General features: G+C 46.4%; 2 protein-coding genes across 2 annotated transcripts in view; one reads left to right on the top strand and one right to left on the bottom strand.

Moving 5' to 3' along the window:
* The window catches only part of PROX2 (prospero homeobox 2), a 22292-nt gene extending 18042 nt beyond the window's left edge, over positions 1-4250 (bottom strand). Inside the window, exon 1 of the mRNA XM_068192827.1 lies at positions 1761-4250. The gene's annotated coding sequence lies outside the window, so the exon portion shown is untranslated. The remainder of the gene's footprint in view (positions 1-1760) is intronic.
* DLST (dihydrolipoamide S-succinyltransferase) overlaps positions 1-16048 on the top strand; it is a 16321-nt gene extending 273 nt beyond the window's left edge. The window contains exons 2-15 of the mRNA XM_068192829.1: positions 4259-4292; positions 5404-5452; positions 6536-6591; positions 6947-7021; positions 7454-7509; positions 8205-8316; positions 8863-9018; positions 9297-9382; positions 10028-10125; positions 11986-12116; positions 12679-12752; positions 13604-13687; positions 14203-14370; positions 14834-16048. Coding sequence (XP_068048930.1) covers positions 4259-4292; positions 5404-5452; positions 6536-6591; positions 6947-7021; positions 7454-7509; positions 8205-8316; positions 8863-9018; positions 9297-9382; positions 10028-10125; positions 11986-12116; positions 12679-12752; positions 13604-13687; positions 14203-14370; positions 14834-14968 — 1314 coding nt within the window. The 3' untranslated portion in view covers positions 14969-16048. The remainder of the gene's footprint in view (positions 1-4258; positions 4293-5403; positions 5453-6535; positions 6592-6946; positions 7022-7453; positions 7510-8204; positions 8317-8862; positions 9019-9296; positions 9383-10027; positions 10126-11985; positions 12117-12678; positions 12753-13603; positions 13688-14202; positions 14371-14833) is intronic.

Here is a 16048-nt window from a genome sequence, read left to right as displayed (position 1 = left end):
GCACGGCAGGGCCGGGCACAGGAAGGGGCGGCGAGGCTGTCCCCCAGCAGGGGCCGCGGTGAGCGCGGCGCTACCCCTTCCCAGCGGGTGCCGCTGCCCCGCTGCCAGGCCCGGCCCCGCGGGAAGGGCGGCGGCGCAGCGGCACCGGGCAGAGCTGACCGGCGGGAAGGGCTTCCGAACGCCGCCGCTCTCGGGCTCCGCCGTCCCCGCCTGTCAGAGGCTGTGGCACTTGGGGCCTTCGCTGTTGGCAGCCACCGGCCTGCGCTGGCAGAAACCCCCCCAGTCCGGGGTGCGCCCGGTGCAGGATCGGCAACAAACCGGTATGCGGTTTGTTAAGTTCTGTGCTCGGTTCTCAGACAGTCACTGGACCGCTGCAGACGGTGGTAACCTCTGCTGGCTGCAGCGTGCGCTGACAGAGCCCAGTAGCTACCTAACCCTGGGGCTGCCCTTGGCCAGCTGGGTCCTGTGCCCTGCTGCGCACATCTTCCATTTAAACACAAACGTGCACGGCTTCGTGTGCACACACATACGTGTGCGTACCTACGGCATGAGAAGGATCACTTCTGTTCAGTGACCAGCTGGAGCCTTCGAGCATGAAACTTGGTTTTAGACATTCTGTCAATGTAGGTGAGCAAGTGTTGACAACCAGTTGTAATGTACTGACACCTTTGTGTTTTTAAATGTGTGTTTATACGTGTAAAACTGCGTTATGAACTATTTAGAAGTAACTGTATAGTTACAGTTTGTTATACATATATGTAGAGAAAAATTGATTACAATGCAGTTCAAACAAGTTTATTAAAGTGACATTTTAGCAATATTTAACCTTTGTCAGGTCTCAGCGGTGCTCTGGAATTATAAAGAACAGGAAGAAGTCAGATGGAGTATTCAAACCTTTTACAAAACTAGTCTGAAAATCAGGAGGTTTTAGGCTGAATGCTAGTTAGCCTTTTAGATGTACTAGAAAAGTTATAGTAGTAGTTTGATTTCCATTTGAACAGTGATATGGGAAGTAAATTTTGATTATTTTGTAAAACAGGTTTTTTGGAGAGATAGAAAAGAAATTCTGGCACTTGGGAAACTTCTGATGGCACAAGTGAGAACAGTAGGCATGTACAAAATTCAGAAGTGGAGGATTGAATGAAAGAAGAGTGGAGTCAATGGGGGTGAGGAAGGGTTGACTGGGTTTTGACTGTAAAAGAAGAAAAGGTCCTGAATTCATATCAAGTAGAAACCAGGAATGTGCATCAATAGCTTGTAGCATGTAAGAGTCGGGGCAGGGGCAGGCAGACATTGAAGGCTACATGAAAAAGTCCAGAGAAGAGCTAGTCTGGAAAAGATAGGTTTGCTCAGGAGCTGCATAAAGTGCTTAGAGAGTCAAATCCTTCTGTTTATCTGGGCAGGAGTTCGTAAAGAACTTTTTCTTCCCTGTTTGATCCTCCCCTCATGCTGGAGGAGTTCTGAGCCTGTTGTCTTAGTAACAGCATGCACCACTCAGCATTATCTCCATCCCATCTTCGCATCTGCCCTCCCCTGCTATATATAATTGTTTTGATACCCATGAAAGCTGTGCAGTGGGGTTTTTGCGTGGAGCAGGGGTTTGTGCTCATCCTTGTGGAAGCAGCAGCTGCTTTGCTCTCAAGAAGCCATGGCTGGAGAACCAGTTGCTGCTTTGCCTGTTGTTGGAGCTGCACAGTACTGGCCTTCTGGTTTGCCTCTGTTCAAATGAGCTGCACTGTCAAGTTCGTCAGATTCCTTACCTGAACTGGTCCCTCACTGTTGGTATACAGGCTGTTGCTTTAGCTGATGTATTCCATCCTGTATTTCAGTGTGTAGTGACCTCCTGGAAGGTGATGGCTCCTTGAAAGGTGTGGCCTGGGACTGTGCATACCAGGATCACTTTGACATAGTAACAGTTATAAAAACAATTCTGAGAAGTCATGTGAAACGAGAGGGAAATATTAATCACTTGGTACATGAGTCACTGGCTAATTAGACCAAGACTTCTTTCCCCCACTGAAGACTGTCTTTTTAAACTGACCCAAAGTGCTAATGCCACATAGCAAAACTGAAATATTTCCATTCTCACTGAAAAAGCTCCAAGAGGAAGCAGAGGGCAGATTTAGCCAAGTGATCCAGGAAGAGGTGCAATCAGAATGATTCCTTCAGGGGAAAAAGGGAACAGGAAGTAGCCCTGTCCGGTGTCTCCTGAAGCTGCATAATCATCTCTAAGGTACTGTGGTTAAGAGATAGACACACAGCAGTTCTGCAGAATGTAAGCCAGAGAAATCACAGTATCTTTTATTAGTGGTTTCCTTCTCACATTAAACTCTTCCCCTAATTTCTTAACCTTAAAGGCAAAGGATAGAGTGATACCAGTATTTTCCTTAATTTTGCTACTTGACACCACTGATGGAAGAGAGCTGCAGATGTATTTTCTCACAGCAATTTATTTTAGGACAGACCTTCTAAATTTTCCTTTTTGTTTTAAGTCCACAGTAAACTGGTCCTGAGCAAATAAAATTGTCTGGTTTTACATCAGTCTGAGGCTGTTCCTTTCTTAACAATTTATTGTCTGGCATGTTAGGAATGCCTTTAACCACTTTTTTTTAATAAAGCACCCAGGGAAACATTAAAGGATAGAGAGGAACTCAGGTCGCTTGATAAACAATTTGTAATTGACTCCATGCTATCTGGGACACTACGAAAAGTGGGAAAAATATGATCAGTACAGAGTGCTGAGGATTGTGGTGCTCTAGAGAGCTGACCCAGTGGAGTTAAGTTGGAGTTTGTCTTACTGCTCCTGACTTAGAGCTGGCTCTACACAAACCAGATCTGAATTAGCAGGGGCCAGTGCTGCACCAAGATTAGTTATTGTTGCATTCAAGATGACTCTACAAATCTGCACAGTGCTTCCTGCTTTCCCTTACCCAGGCAGACTTGGGGCAGGGGCTCCAGCAGGCCCTGCCAGAAGCTGGTTTTGCAGGACTGTTGGTTCAGGATCGTTGATCCCTGCACTGAAGTGGCAAGCAGGGTAGCTGTGTGGTGTTGTGCTGGAGCTTAGCAGTAACTCACACTGGCTGCCTGCATCCTTGGCACAGCTAATCATAACCCTGTTGAATTGCCTATTGATCATTGAGTTGTCTCTATGTTAGTGTCCAACAAGTCAAATCCATTTATAAGCTTGGATAATTAAATCACCAAGGGGTGGATTCCAGGCCTGTTAGTAGTTTTGATACAAAGTGTTCATTGAATATATTTTTGTATGCTGCAGCACTCAGTCCCATAGCTGGTGTGCCAAGCTAAAGTTGGTCCTTGGTCTCTGTTGTCTTGCCACACAGCTTCTCAAATTATTTTGATATTTAAGGTCAATTATATCCCATTCCCGCTTGCTTTGCTGAAGCTGAAATCAGGGCTTGTATGCAAACTTCAGATGCTGAAGGTCTGAAGGAAATCTAACTTTTACCTTAGCTGCTGGATAAGGGTACTTTGAGCTCTTGAGTTACTGTCATTCTAAGCCAGTCAAGTGCCTTTCCATCATGGCTACAGTGCTATTTTCCAATTGCTTTTAAAGTGTTCTTATCTTCTCCAATCCTGCAGGTTTGATGTGAGAGAAATATGTAATAATAGTAGGAGAAGTAATTGGAATATTTTGAAATGTGTTCTACTTTTGAGCACTGTTAGCTGAGCTAGGAGTGCAGTCAATGATTACACAGGTATGAAGTGAAACATCAAAGAATGTGGAATTCCTGGCTAACTGACAGCAGTAGAAATTTTGCCACTGAGAGGAATTCTGGTCTTCTGGAGTTCAAAGGCTCCATAGCTTTAGAAAAAAAAAAATTAAAACCCCTAGATGCAGCATTCATGACTGTAGGAGTAAACATCATGGGATGTTTTATCATCATATCCAGTAGCTACCCTTTACCCTCTCATTCATAGCAAATTCTGTTGGAAATCTGTTCCTTCTTAATGAGAAAAATGTGCATGAGAAAGTCAAAACTTCTGGATCCAGAACTGGAAAATGCAAGCACCAAATTTAACATCACTGCATCATAAAGCACCCTAGGAGAAGACAAAGGATAAAGAAGGGCATAGGTGTTCTCCTGCTCTAGCACACTGTGGGAAAGTGGTATGCCTGCAGAATGGATCATGAGAATGGTGGGTCCTGTGTCCGATTCAGATCTCAGGGAAAAACCAAAGTCCTTCTTGGATGGGTTTGTCTTCTTGCAATACTGATATATCCTTTTCTCTCTGACAGGGGAACTGTACTCTGGCAAGATGCCCTCTGTCTGGTGAGTCTTACAATTTTATTTCATTTCAGGCTACCTAGAAAGAACAGAGCTGATGATGGAGGTTGGTAATAGGTCTGATTGGGGTTTATTTCTGTCAGTCATGTAGTGAAGAAGCAGTGGAATGAGCTAAGTTTCCATGGGACTGCCTCCCTTGCCTGATGTACAATGCTGCCTGATCCATTTGGCTCTGGTGAAGATTTCACAGCAGCAGCACAGTGTGTTTCAGGCATTGCAGTGCTCGAAGCACATGCTGTTACAGAGTCCTAGCTCTCTAATAAACTCCTTTGAAAATGATGGATGACTATTAAGTGACATGTCAAATCTAGTGTGCCTGTGAACTCTACTTTGAGGCTTAAACTGTTTTTCCTTAGAGCTCTGGTTTTTCTAGCTGTACTATAGAAATTGTGCTGATTTTTTAAAAAATCTTGTGGGGAAATGGTTCTTCCCTCTGGCATTGTGTAATTGAGATAATTATGTTCTCCAGTTACTACGCTGACTCTCTTTAAGATCAGTCTGGAAAACTGCCCAGTGCCCTGTAAGTGACAAAGGACAGGAGTCCAGTTCATAATTTAAAAGTGCAGTGTCAGGCCACATGAACAGTGTGGGAAGAGGACAATGGGGTATCTGAAGCTGGGAAGCTGTGCAAGTATTTCCCTACTGCGAGTTTCAGAAAATAATTTTCTCTGGACAGGGAGTGGGCAGAGAAGAGGGATGATGGTGGCTCATGACTCTGCCCTACACCCTCTTTTCAGTCCTTTTTTTTCCTCCTTAGCTGTCTCTGCGACTGCGAGGCTTTCTAGGGTGCCTCTTGCAGGGCTCTGAATGGGGTAGCTGCTGCTTTGTTTGCCCTTTTCAAAGTTATCCCTATTAGCTTTGTTGTCAAGCTATAACTGTTTTCGCCATCCCTGTAAATCTAGATGAAGACAAAACCACTGTTCTTGGCAAGCTCTGGGCAGGTTTGATGGCACTGAGGTGTCTCTGCATGGATATATTCCCCATGTGGTCCCAAACTTCTTTCAGGGCAGGCAGTGGTGTCCTCTGCCTTCTTTTATCTGACGAGGATACTTGAGGGCTGGACAGCTGGGTAATATAATTTCTTTCTCATTCACAGGTGTGTCTGGGAGCCAAGGACTGGCTTACGCAAACAGCAGGAAGCTTGTGTAAGTATCCACAGGAAAACTGTCATGTGGGGAGACTGGGGCTGCTCTAGCCATGAAGATTTGAGATCTGAGAATCAGAATATGGTTGGGTGTCATGAAATCCTTGTGCACATTGTAGGAGTATGGAGCTAGCCCTAACAAAATCTAGGTTTTGCAGGTTGGGAACTGAAAACAGACTTTGTCCGCAGCCAGATACTGGGACAGGGAAGGGACAGGAATGAGGAAACCAGCAATTAATGGATTTCTACTCTTTGATTATCCAACTAGAGGTGTTCTTTGCTCTATGATGGTCTCCTGGTAGATTTTCTGTCAGGAGAAATGGGGTCATTCACAGAGCTGTTGTTCATATGTCAGGGTTTGCACTAATGAGGTGGTCTTATAAAAATGTATTTGGGGAAATAACCATAAGAGTACATGCATAAAAGCCTGAAATACTTTGAAATCCTTTATTTGTTCAAAGTAGCCTGTGCTAGAGGAAATGCTAAAGCATGTTTGTTTCAGTTTTCCAAGTTTGATGTCAGTAGATATAAAAATCATCCTTTGGAATGCTTGGGATTGCCAGCTCCCTGTGAAGAAATATGGTGGAGGGAAATAGCTGGTTTTTGGATGCGTTGCCATAGGCAATTTATGGTGCTTTTCTTTTTTTTTTTTTTTTTTTTTTTTTTTTTTTTTTTTTTTTTTGGAGCAATCTAACAACTTCTATAGAGGTTACAGTCCTAATCTGGAGGTAAAAAAATTGTTGCTGTACTAGTCTTGGACATTGCGTGGGCTGGCCAGGTCACCCTTTAATCAGTATTTAAGCTATGCGGGTTCTGTAGGGTTGTCTGTCTAAATGAAAATTCCATACGTGTCAGTTCTCACTGAGTTTCTGAGAGCATTAATGATTGTAGGATGTAATGCTTCCTTTCTTACTGGATTGTTGCAGCTTGAACAGTAAATAGGAGTCCTTTGGAACAAACACATCAGAACAGCTGAGCAGCCTTTCACATCAGTTAAGCAAGTGTAAATTCTGTACTTGAGCTTGGTGCTGGCAGCCTGCAGAAGAGTGTTCTTCTGTGTTCATACTTTTCTCTCTTTCTGCAGAGTAAATAGCTCCAGTATCTTCACTGTCCGCTACTTCAGAACCACTGCGGTACATAGTAAGTAAAAAGGCAGGAATCAGCAGGATGCTTCTTTTGGTTCCTCTTGCTGTCCTGCCAACAGCTACCTTCCATCCTTGGTCAAGGCTCACTGCTGTCCTACCTGCATGGATGACTCAGGGTTTATATCCCCAGGGCCCTAAGGATTTTGACTGGCATTCCTGTCACAATGTGGCTTTCAGTCAAATGTGAATTTCTCTGGTGTTTAAATGTTGATCAGTGTTGAAGTGAGGAGACAGACAGCAATTGATGTCTGATGGCCTACCCCCTTTAGCAGAGTTGTGATGACAAGAATGAAGCAATACCATAGATTTTTAGCTCTAAAAGCAGTCAAATCTGTTTGTCTCTCTCACAGGGGATGACGTGGTTACAGTGAACACACCAGCCTTTGCAGAGTCAGTCACAGAAGGAGATGTCAGGTGGGAGAAAGGTAAGCAATTGCCTCTTCCCTGACATCCTCATCACTGTTACTGCTGTGTTGGACAGACACCTTGGGGATGCATTACAGTTCATTGGCTGACATCCTGCTTTGTGCCTTTCAGTCTGTGACAAATGAGGCATTTAAATGCAGCCTCATTTAATTGAAGCCTCAGCTTCATTCTTAACCTCTAAAGGATTGAGAATTGCAGTTACTGTCTCATCACCTCTCTGTCAGGGGTAGTGTTGGATGAAGGGAGATGTCTGAGCTGGAATCAGACTGTTAAGTGTGCAGTAGATTGCTTGAGCTAGTCTTTTCTTTAGAAGTTGTGGAGAACTGGGATGAAAAAGTTACGGGTTAGTGTGGGAAACTGCTGTGGGTAAAGAGGGGAGGCCAGAGCACACCTCCCTCCTCCTCACAGTGGTCTTCATATCTGTCATTCAGCTGTTGGAGACACAGTGGCGGAAGATGAAGTGGTGTGTGAGATTGAAACAGACAAGGTAGGAGTTTCTGGACCAAACCTTTTTCTAGTTCTGTAGCAGGTACCCTGTTATGGCTTCTCTCCTGCTAAGAGCTCCTAGAGACTGCAGGACCCTGACTGTGTCTCCTGCTCTCTTCATGGAGAAAAGCTTTTCTCATCTAGTATGAAAACTTGCTGTGCCTTAAGTGAGAATTCTTGATAACCCTTACTCATCCATTTGATTAATCATCACTGGTGTTGTTTATTGGAGCTGTAATTTTACTCCTCCTTCCAATTTGAGTGCTTTGAGTTTTGAGACCTGTTTGTGTTTAAACAAAGGAGAAATCTGCAAGCCATAGGTTGTCTTCAGATTGTTTTAAATTTAGGCTTTAAGTTTATCCACCCCTGAAAGGACTGTTAAGCCTTGAAGTTCTTGCTGAATTCTCTGCCGACTTCTGTTTTCAGCTTTGCTGTCAGGAAGAGGCTGGCAGTGGGTCAGTTCTTGACTGTACCCTGGAGATCGGGCTATACGTTACACTGCCAGCATCTCCTAAAGCCTCTAACTATTGGCACAAAATCCCGGTGGAGGGTGTGAAAACTGGTGCAAATAGTGTGAGACATAGCTGCTGTCTCTACCAAATTACAATGTGTATCTGCACATATTGGCATCTTCTCTTAGGCACTTGTTCTCCAACTGATGTTTAGGAGAATTTCACTGATTTTTTTTTTTTTCAGACATCAGTGCAAGTTCCAGCCCCAGCAGCTGGTGTGATTGAAGCCCTTCTGGTACCCGATGGTGGCAAAGTGGAAGGGGGGACACCTCTATTCAAACTCAGGAAAACTGGAGGTAAGTCAGGCATGTATAACTTGCATAGGCCTTTGTGTTTCTGCCAATTTTTTTCTGAAGATTTAAGCATTTAGAATAAAATGCTTTTTAGCATTTAGCAAAGCATGTAGAGGGATCCTGAGAGCGGTTAAATAATTCCTCCATCTTCCTCTGTAACTGGAAGAAAATACTCCTATTCTGTTGTCCATTAGAAAAGCATAATTTTAGTCCTTCTGAGGTGGGTCTTCTCTTTTGTTCCCTCTGGAGGAGACTGAGCTCTTAGCTATAACTAGTTGAGAATTCCCCTAACTCCCTTCTGTGCCCTCTTCTCTGTAGCATCCAGTCTTCTCCAGTGAGGAGGTCAAGGGTGTTGATGAGTAAAACACTTTCACAATGCCTTTCTCTTGTAGTGACTTCTGTCAGCTCAGTAGTGAGCTGTTATGTTGTCAGTAGTGCTGAGAACATGAAGGCACTCTGCCTGAGGGTTTACTTTTGTTAGGTTGGTTGGACTCAGATCTCTGCCAGTGGAAGTTGGTGCCCTTACCATGGTTCTTCCTTGTCTTTCAGCTGCTCCTGCCAAGGCTAAGCCAGCAGCAGCCCCTCCTCCTCCTGCAGCCCCTGAACCTGTAGCTGCGCCTGCTCCTCCCCCTGCTGCAGCACCAATACCCACTACAATGCCACCAGTGCCGCCTGTGTCAACTCAGCCCATCGACAGCAAACCAGGTGAGGCAATAGCCATTTGTTCCTCTTCTTGAGTCTCTCTGTTTTGGGGGAGAGTGTGTAAGGTTAAAGACATCAAACAGGCATTTATGATGAAGGCCTCCCGCAGTATTACCCTGCTTGTTCCAGACTGGATTGCTCAGCTGTGCCTGGAACCTTCCCAGCCTAATTCAGGACTGCTTCCATATTGTGTCACTTAAGCAAAGAGCTCAAATGCGCTTTCTACCTCAGAGCTTTTTCTACCTGGCTTCTGGTTTTGACTGATGTGTTTTTTACCTCAGTGTCTGCTGTGAAGCCGGCTGCAGCCCCAGCGGCAGCCCCTCCTGGGGAGGCAGTGCCCACCAAAGGTGCCAGATCAGAGCATAGGGTAAGCTATGGGAACAGGGACCTTGCCAGCACTTCTGTTGCTAGGTGATAATCTGTTCTGGCTTGAGCTTTCCGGATGTGTCCGTATCCACCTGTACATACCCAGCTCAGTAGAGCTGTGACAGGTGGGAAAATTCTCTACATGAGAGAACCACTTACAGGTGGTGTGGAAGAAGAGCCTGGACCAATCTGGCATGGGTCTTTTCTAGGCAAAAGTCTTGTCTTGAGCTCTGCTGACTCAGGACAGAAGGACTCAGTGTGATCTTCTTGGTTTGTCCACAAGCCATCAGCAAAGGGTTGAGGCTGCTGAAACTGCCTTGTGCATTCTTAAGAGAGCATGGTTGAGCAACCTGCTTTCTTAGCAGTCTTGCTCTTCTCACGTTAGCCACATGGAAAGCTATGCATGCTTGGAGGTCTTGAGGAATGCAGAGGTCAGAAGTAGCTATACTGTGATGCATTTCAGCACTGCTTTTCAAGTGAACTGTGCATTGGGCTGGGCAGTGAAATAAACTCCTCAAGCCATTGTGCTCCTGACCTAGAGTGAAAACCTTGGCCCTAGGCAAGAGGAGGGCCTTTTGGGTTTCTTGTGCATTTTGCCCTTGGATGAGCTTTAGGCAGCTTCTGCTTATACCTTTCTAATTTGCAGGTGAAAATGAATAGGATGCGTCAGCGTATTGCTCAGCGGCTGAAAGAGGCTCAGAATACTTGTGCCATGCTGACCACTTTCAATGAGATTGATATGAGGTGAGGAGTAAACCTCTTTTTCACTTTATGAGTAGAAACAGATTAAGGCAGTAATCTTTAAATAGCAGTCAAAACCTTGCAGGTTTTCTTTGGAGAGACTGGCAGCATGTCTTTTGGGCCCTCTTTCTTAGGTATGTACTATAGACTGCACATCTTCTTCACCACGTTGGTGTTGTGGTATGAGGGGGTGCACAGCTTCCTAATGGCCTGTCGTTCCTTGGGGCATCACCTGCTACTTGTAACAGGGGTAGTCTCTGATTCCTCTTCTGTGGGCTTTTTGGTGGAAGACTGGTAAATGTTGAGCAGAAGACCAGAAGGGACTAGTATCACTTGCATATAGTGGCTGTTAGAAGACAGCAAGATGGAGCATCTGCTTTCTGCCAATCCACCAGGTTACTGCTTTTGGAGGTGTTTAACTTCCAGTGAGTTGGTTCTCCAGGGCTCATCAGCCTTTCAGGTGAGCATTGCTTAGGCCTAAGGCCTTTGCTGTCAGATAGTACAGCTTTCTAAAGACAGACCAGCACCCTTCCCCATCCTCTCAAGCAGGTGGAGGGCTCCTGACTCAAGTGCTTGCATGGACTGAGCACATTAATGTCTTTGGAGGGTGGGCAGCTTATGTTACAGTGCATTAAGGGGAAATTGTGCCCAAATCAAATTGCCTTGTGAAATCCTATGCTACTCCTTAAGACAAAACATGTAAATATTTGGATCTCAGAACAATAAGGCTGGCAAAATAGTCTTGATTGGAGGGAAGTGCTGCAGATTTATCTCCTCTCAGAGGCTCACTGAGGTGTCGCTTTACACCAGCCTGGGGCTCTCATTGCATCTGGTAATGTGGTTTGGATTGATTACTGTGAAGTTGATTTGTGAAGACCTGTGCTGGAGCCTCTTGCTTCCCACGGGGGTCAGTGTCTGAAAGGAGGAGGCCTTAATGAAGCAGTTCTACAGCAAGTCGTATCCTCATTGCTGCAGCCCTTGTGTCTTGGGAGGCACTAATGTCTTTGGGCAGTAATCCTAACTCTAAACAAGGTTAGACACAGGAAAACAAACACTCTAAACCACAGAAAATCCTACTCCTTGGTGAAACTGTCTCTTCAAAGACTGAAAGTCTCTGAAGGGGGAAGGGATGAACCATGCAATTCCACACCATCTGATGTTAGGCTAGAATAGGCAGAGTTTGTAGCTACAGCTTGGTTGATGTCTTGTAAACGGCCTCAATTTTTATTAATAGAAGCAGTGGGAAAACATGATTTGTCTGGTCAAGAGCTATGGGTGGACTGGCACCCACTACCATAGCTCCTGGGAAAATTCCTTTCATATTCACTCAACTCCCAAAGCCAGAGAGTTGGGTACAAAAGTGGTGTTGTGCTGTCTGGTGCTGAATTTGCAGAGTGGTTGAGGTCTTTTCCTTTGATCACTTTGATTTTATTTCCTGCATGTTTACTGCTTTTGCCACATTGTGGTTTTTCACCCTTCTATGTCAGTCCAGCCACACCTGCATTTGCTGTCTGTGGTGCCGCACTGGTATGAGCACTGTTGTCTCCAGAGAATAGGTGGCAACATCAGGCCTAAGCAGGAAATATACCATGCCACATCTTGCTTCTGTTCTTGGCAGCGTGGTCCTTGTAGGTTTACCCTGGCTGTGGAGCTCGTGGTCCAGGACCAGTTTCCGTTTGATCCTTTGACAGGAACCTTAGAGCCATGTTTATATCACGCGTGAAGGCTTTTGCAGCAGACTGGAGATTCCCACTCAGTGGTGCAGATTTGCATCCTTGGGGCTGGCACTGAAATCTGTTACAGAGTGAGGGAACGGAGTTTTCTTGGACTCCCCGTTTACCAGTGTTACCATGTGTTTCACAGCAACATCCGGGAGATGAGAGCTGTACACAAGGATACCTTTCTGAAAAAGCACAACTTGAAGCTTGGTTTTATGTCAGCTTTTGTGAAAGCTGCAGCCTTTGCTCTGCAGGACCAGCCTGTTGTGAATGCAGGTGAGTTGTGACCCTTGCTGATGACTGGCATGTCTAGGAAACATGGCAGAATGGGGGAAAGCCAATGGCCAAGTCCATGACAGGAGTAGTAGCTTGGAGAAACAAGTCAAATGCACAGAAAACATGGGGACAGTCCTGCATGCTGCTGCTGATTTTGCTAAAGCCACTTTCATAGGTAGAGGACAGCTTGCCATGAGGGACTCAATTAGGAAGGGGTGACCAGGAGTGGGGCTGGGGCCATGCATATGCAGCTTGCAGAAGGCAGAGCCTGCTGGTTGGTGTACAGGTGACTGCTGTAGGCACAGTGCAGTTCCTGGGTGTGTCAGAGGTGCTTGCTGAAATGCAGAACAGATTAACCAAGGGGAGAATAACTGAGGAGGACTGAGCATTGTGGACTGTTTTCTTTCTGTCTGTCCTGGTGCCTCTCCCACAGGTACAACAAGGAATCACTCCTTGGAGTTATGTTTAAGCGAGACATGAGCAAGTTGCTATGATTTTTTTCGCCTGTCAAGCCCTTGATCTTAGGTTCTGCATATGTAACACAAGTTTTTTCTCTTTCTAGTGATTGATGACACGACCAAAGAGATTGTGTACAGGGACTATGTGGACATCAGCGTTGCTGTAGCAACTCCCCGGGTAGGTACCTTGGATGCTTTGTCCATGCTTCCCGCAGCCTTTCATATGGGATGATCATATACTTTGAAACAGCTTAGTTTTGTGCTCTGCTGCAGCAGAAATAAACTGATAAGACTGATTCTATAAGTGAGATATATTATGGACTGCTGAGATAGTTTATGAGAGAAGGTGGAGGACCAAGAATACTCTACCACTATATTCATCTCAATAAGAGATCTGGTAAGAGGGTCAATATAGATCTCAGTTGTTAATGAGTAGGGCCAGGTTAGAGAAACCCTTTCTTGTCATGAGTCCATGACGTAGGCAGTAAAAGCTTTGAACATCCTGTCCTCTGGCTAACTTTGCTGTGCTGTTCCACAGAGATGTGTCTGTCCAGGGAGAGTATGGGATGGAGTTACAGATGTTGGATTAGTGAATTACCTTCTTGATTAGAAGGTTCTGCTATGAAGCAGAGGTTTGACAAGGACTGAAGTTATGTCACTGTCTTCTCCCAAAGTGTAGGGGAGGCCCAGCAAAAAGAGATGAGAGAAAGAGAGGCCAGCTGAAATCTCCCAGTGCCTCACCTGGGAATTTATCAATGTGGAGCTGGCTCCAGACAGACCTGGTTGATTTTATGAGATAGGCTAGCACAGGCAAAGGTGATGACTCAATTTAAGGTGTCAGCCTTTGATGTGTGTCATGCCAGGTTTTCTGTCAGGCTACCAGGGTGTGAGGCAGCTCTGCCAACCAGCTACTGTGGGCTGACAGGGAGGCAGGAGCTTTCTGGGGCTGTGTCCAGATTCCTTCCACATGACAGCTATCTGTGTGTCGCTGCACTGAATTTGCTATTCATGGACTTTGCTTCTTCCCAGGGTCTGGTGGTCCCTGTGGTTAGGAATGTAGAAAACATGAACTTTGCTGACATAGAGCGTGCTATCTACGAGTTGGGGGAGAAGGTAAGGAAAGTTTTCTGAAGAGGGTTTGGAGGAATGGAAATTGGAAATGCTGGATTGTCATGTATTGATTTGGTCTCTGTGTTGTCATCTCTGACCTCTAACACACTGAGTTGTGCTGTGGGGAGTGATCCAGTTACTTGTCTGGCTGTGCCTTTGCCTTCCAGGACAGCTCTACTTATTGCCTGTCCAGAAGACTGCAATCTGTGCATTAGTGACATGGCCTTTGTCTTTAGAGGCCAAGACTGAACTGCCCTGGGGTAGAAGTCCTTGTGTCTGTCTCCTGCAAAAGCAGGATTTGGAAGCAAAAGCGAGAGAATCCTTCCCCAAAGCCACTAGATGTTCACTCTAAACACGGGATGCATTTTCGAGCAATTTGTGCTGGTTTTCAGCTGAACAAATCAATAAGCGAAGCCCTTGCAATCAGTATTTATTCCTGAAGAGAGTGGATGTCCAAACCCTTGTTCTCTGCTCTCTGTGGTCTGTGTGGCTTTCTAAGACCTTATTTTTACTTCTAGGCACGGAAGAATGAACTGGCCATTGAAGACATGGATGGCGGCACTTTCACAATCAGCAATGGTGGGGTTTTTGGGTCACTCTTTGGAACACCTATCATTAACCCACCCCAGTCTGCCATCTTAGGCATGCATGCCATCTTTGACAGGCCTGTGGCTGTGGGAGGCAAGGTAGGTGGACCTGCATAGGAGGTTTTAGGGAACGAAGGATAGGGCTCAGCAGACTGAGGACCTTTTTCTAAGGGGTTGGTGTCACTTTAGAAACACTTCAGTGTGAAGAAGGAGCAGAGACTAATGGGTATAGGGCACCTTTGCTGGCCCTGGTACTTGCCTGAGCTGTGCAGGGGACTTTGTCCTATCTGTGAGTGGGCAAACTGGTTATAATCTGCTTAGGTGTGGGAAGGAGGAAGTTATCGCCTTTCTGATAGGGAGCGGTCCCAGAAAGGGACCTTATCTTGTATGTGGAATGGACTCAGCCTGGGTGGGTGGGTAGATAATTTTGCCAGGCAGGACACATCCAGGAGTGCCTGAACGCAGGATTTGGGGTGGGAAGAAGCCAGGTCTTCCCTGAACTCACAGGAGGGGACCATGCAAGCAGGAGCACTGAGCTCACTAATCCCCTGTCCCTCCTCAGATCGAGGTGCGGCCTATGATGTACGTGGCGCTGACCTACGATCACCGGCTCATCGACGGCAGAGAGGCCGTGACCTTCCTGCGCAAGATCAAGGCAGCGGTGGAGGATCCCCGCGTGCTGCTGCTCGACCTGTAGGGCAGCCACACCCCCACACAACCCACCCAGGACAGGGCCGCAGCACCAGCAGGGACGATGCAGGGCATTCAGGAACTGGCAGGGGTCATTCCAGTCTTTCTCTCTCCGCTGTGATTGGAGCTGTCCCAGAGGGAATTACAGGGATAGCTCCTATCTCCTTTCCTATTTTGTTTAATGAAGGTTTAGTATCTCACAAGAACTGCCATGCAGTGGGCCAACCACTGAATGGCACTGCCTTTCCAGAGGCTTCTGTGTGGCATCCTCTCCCTCAGAGCACCAAACTCTCACCTCTAGCTTGTCCTATACCACTGGAAACTGCTTGCTGCTGCTGTGCTAGGGTACCCTTCCCTGCCCCTCCATGGCAGGTTCAGCTTTATTGCCTAGCACTAAGGTTCCTAGGAGGGAGAGGAGAGGAAAGGCTACTGTCCTGTCCATGTTTTGCTTGAAAATATTTCACACTCATCTGCCTTGCAAGGGTGGTCTGACCCCGAGGCCACTTGCAGGAAAAGTTTTGGTCAGAGCAGGGCTTGAGGTAGGTGTCATTCTTCTGGCAGTGCCCTAGTTACACTCCCTCCACAGACAGTAACACGGGGTGGCAGCTCCCCTACTTTCCCTTGGCGATTGTCTTTCACCAGCCCAGTCAGTGTGGCGTGAATGTTCTTGTTGGGGTGGGCAGAGCCCGTGACCTCTGTGAAGGTAGCACTGTTCCTGGGGACAGCCCTTTCACCATTACATGCCCGACATGGGGGTGAGAAGCAGCCCCCAGCAGCTCTCCCTGACACACAGCTCACTGGTGGTGGGTCTGACTGCTGGCTTCCTGCGTGCGGGGGCTTGGCCCGCTCCCAGCCCACACACAGCTGGGGGGCCAGGCCTTTCACTGTAATGTATATCCCAGCCCACGGGTGCCGGTTTTGGGGGGAGGGGGGCAGTTCTTAATCTGATAGCGCACACACGAATTGAGGGGTGAGGGGGTTGCTAGTGCCTGCAGAGTCTATTACTCTTACCCCCTACACAGAACTTGTAACAAAAATATTTAACACAGCGGATTTTAAATGAAATAAAACTGCGCAACGACTGCAA

This window comes from Anomalospiza imberbis, chromosome 6 (genome assembly GCF_031753505.1).
Source record: "Anomalospiza imberbis isolate Cuckoo-Finch-1a 21T00152 chromosome 6, ASM3175350v1, whole genome shotgun sequence".
Lineage (NCBI taxonomy): Eukaryota > Metazoa > Chordata > Aves > Passeriformes > Viduidae > Anomalospiza > Anomalospiza imberbis.
The sequence above is the reverse complement of the archived record's forward strand: the minus strand, read 5'-3'. Positions and strand labels throughout refer to the sequence as shown.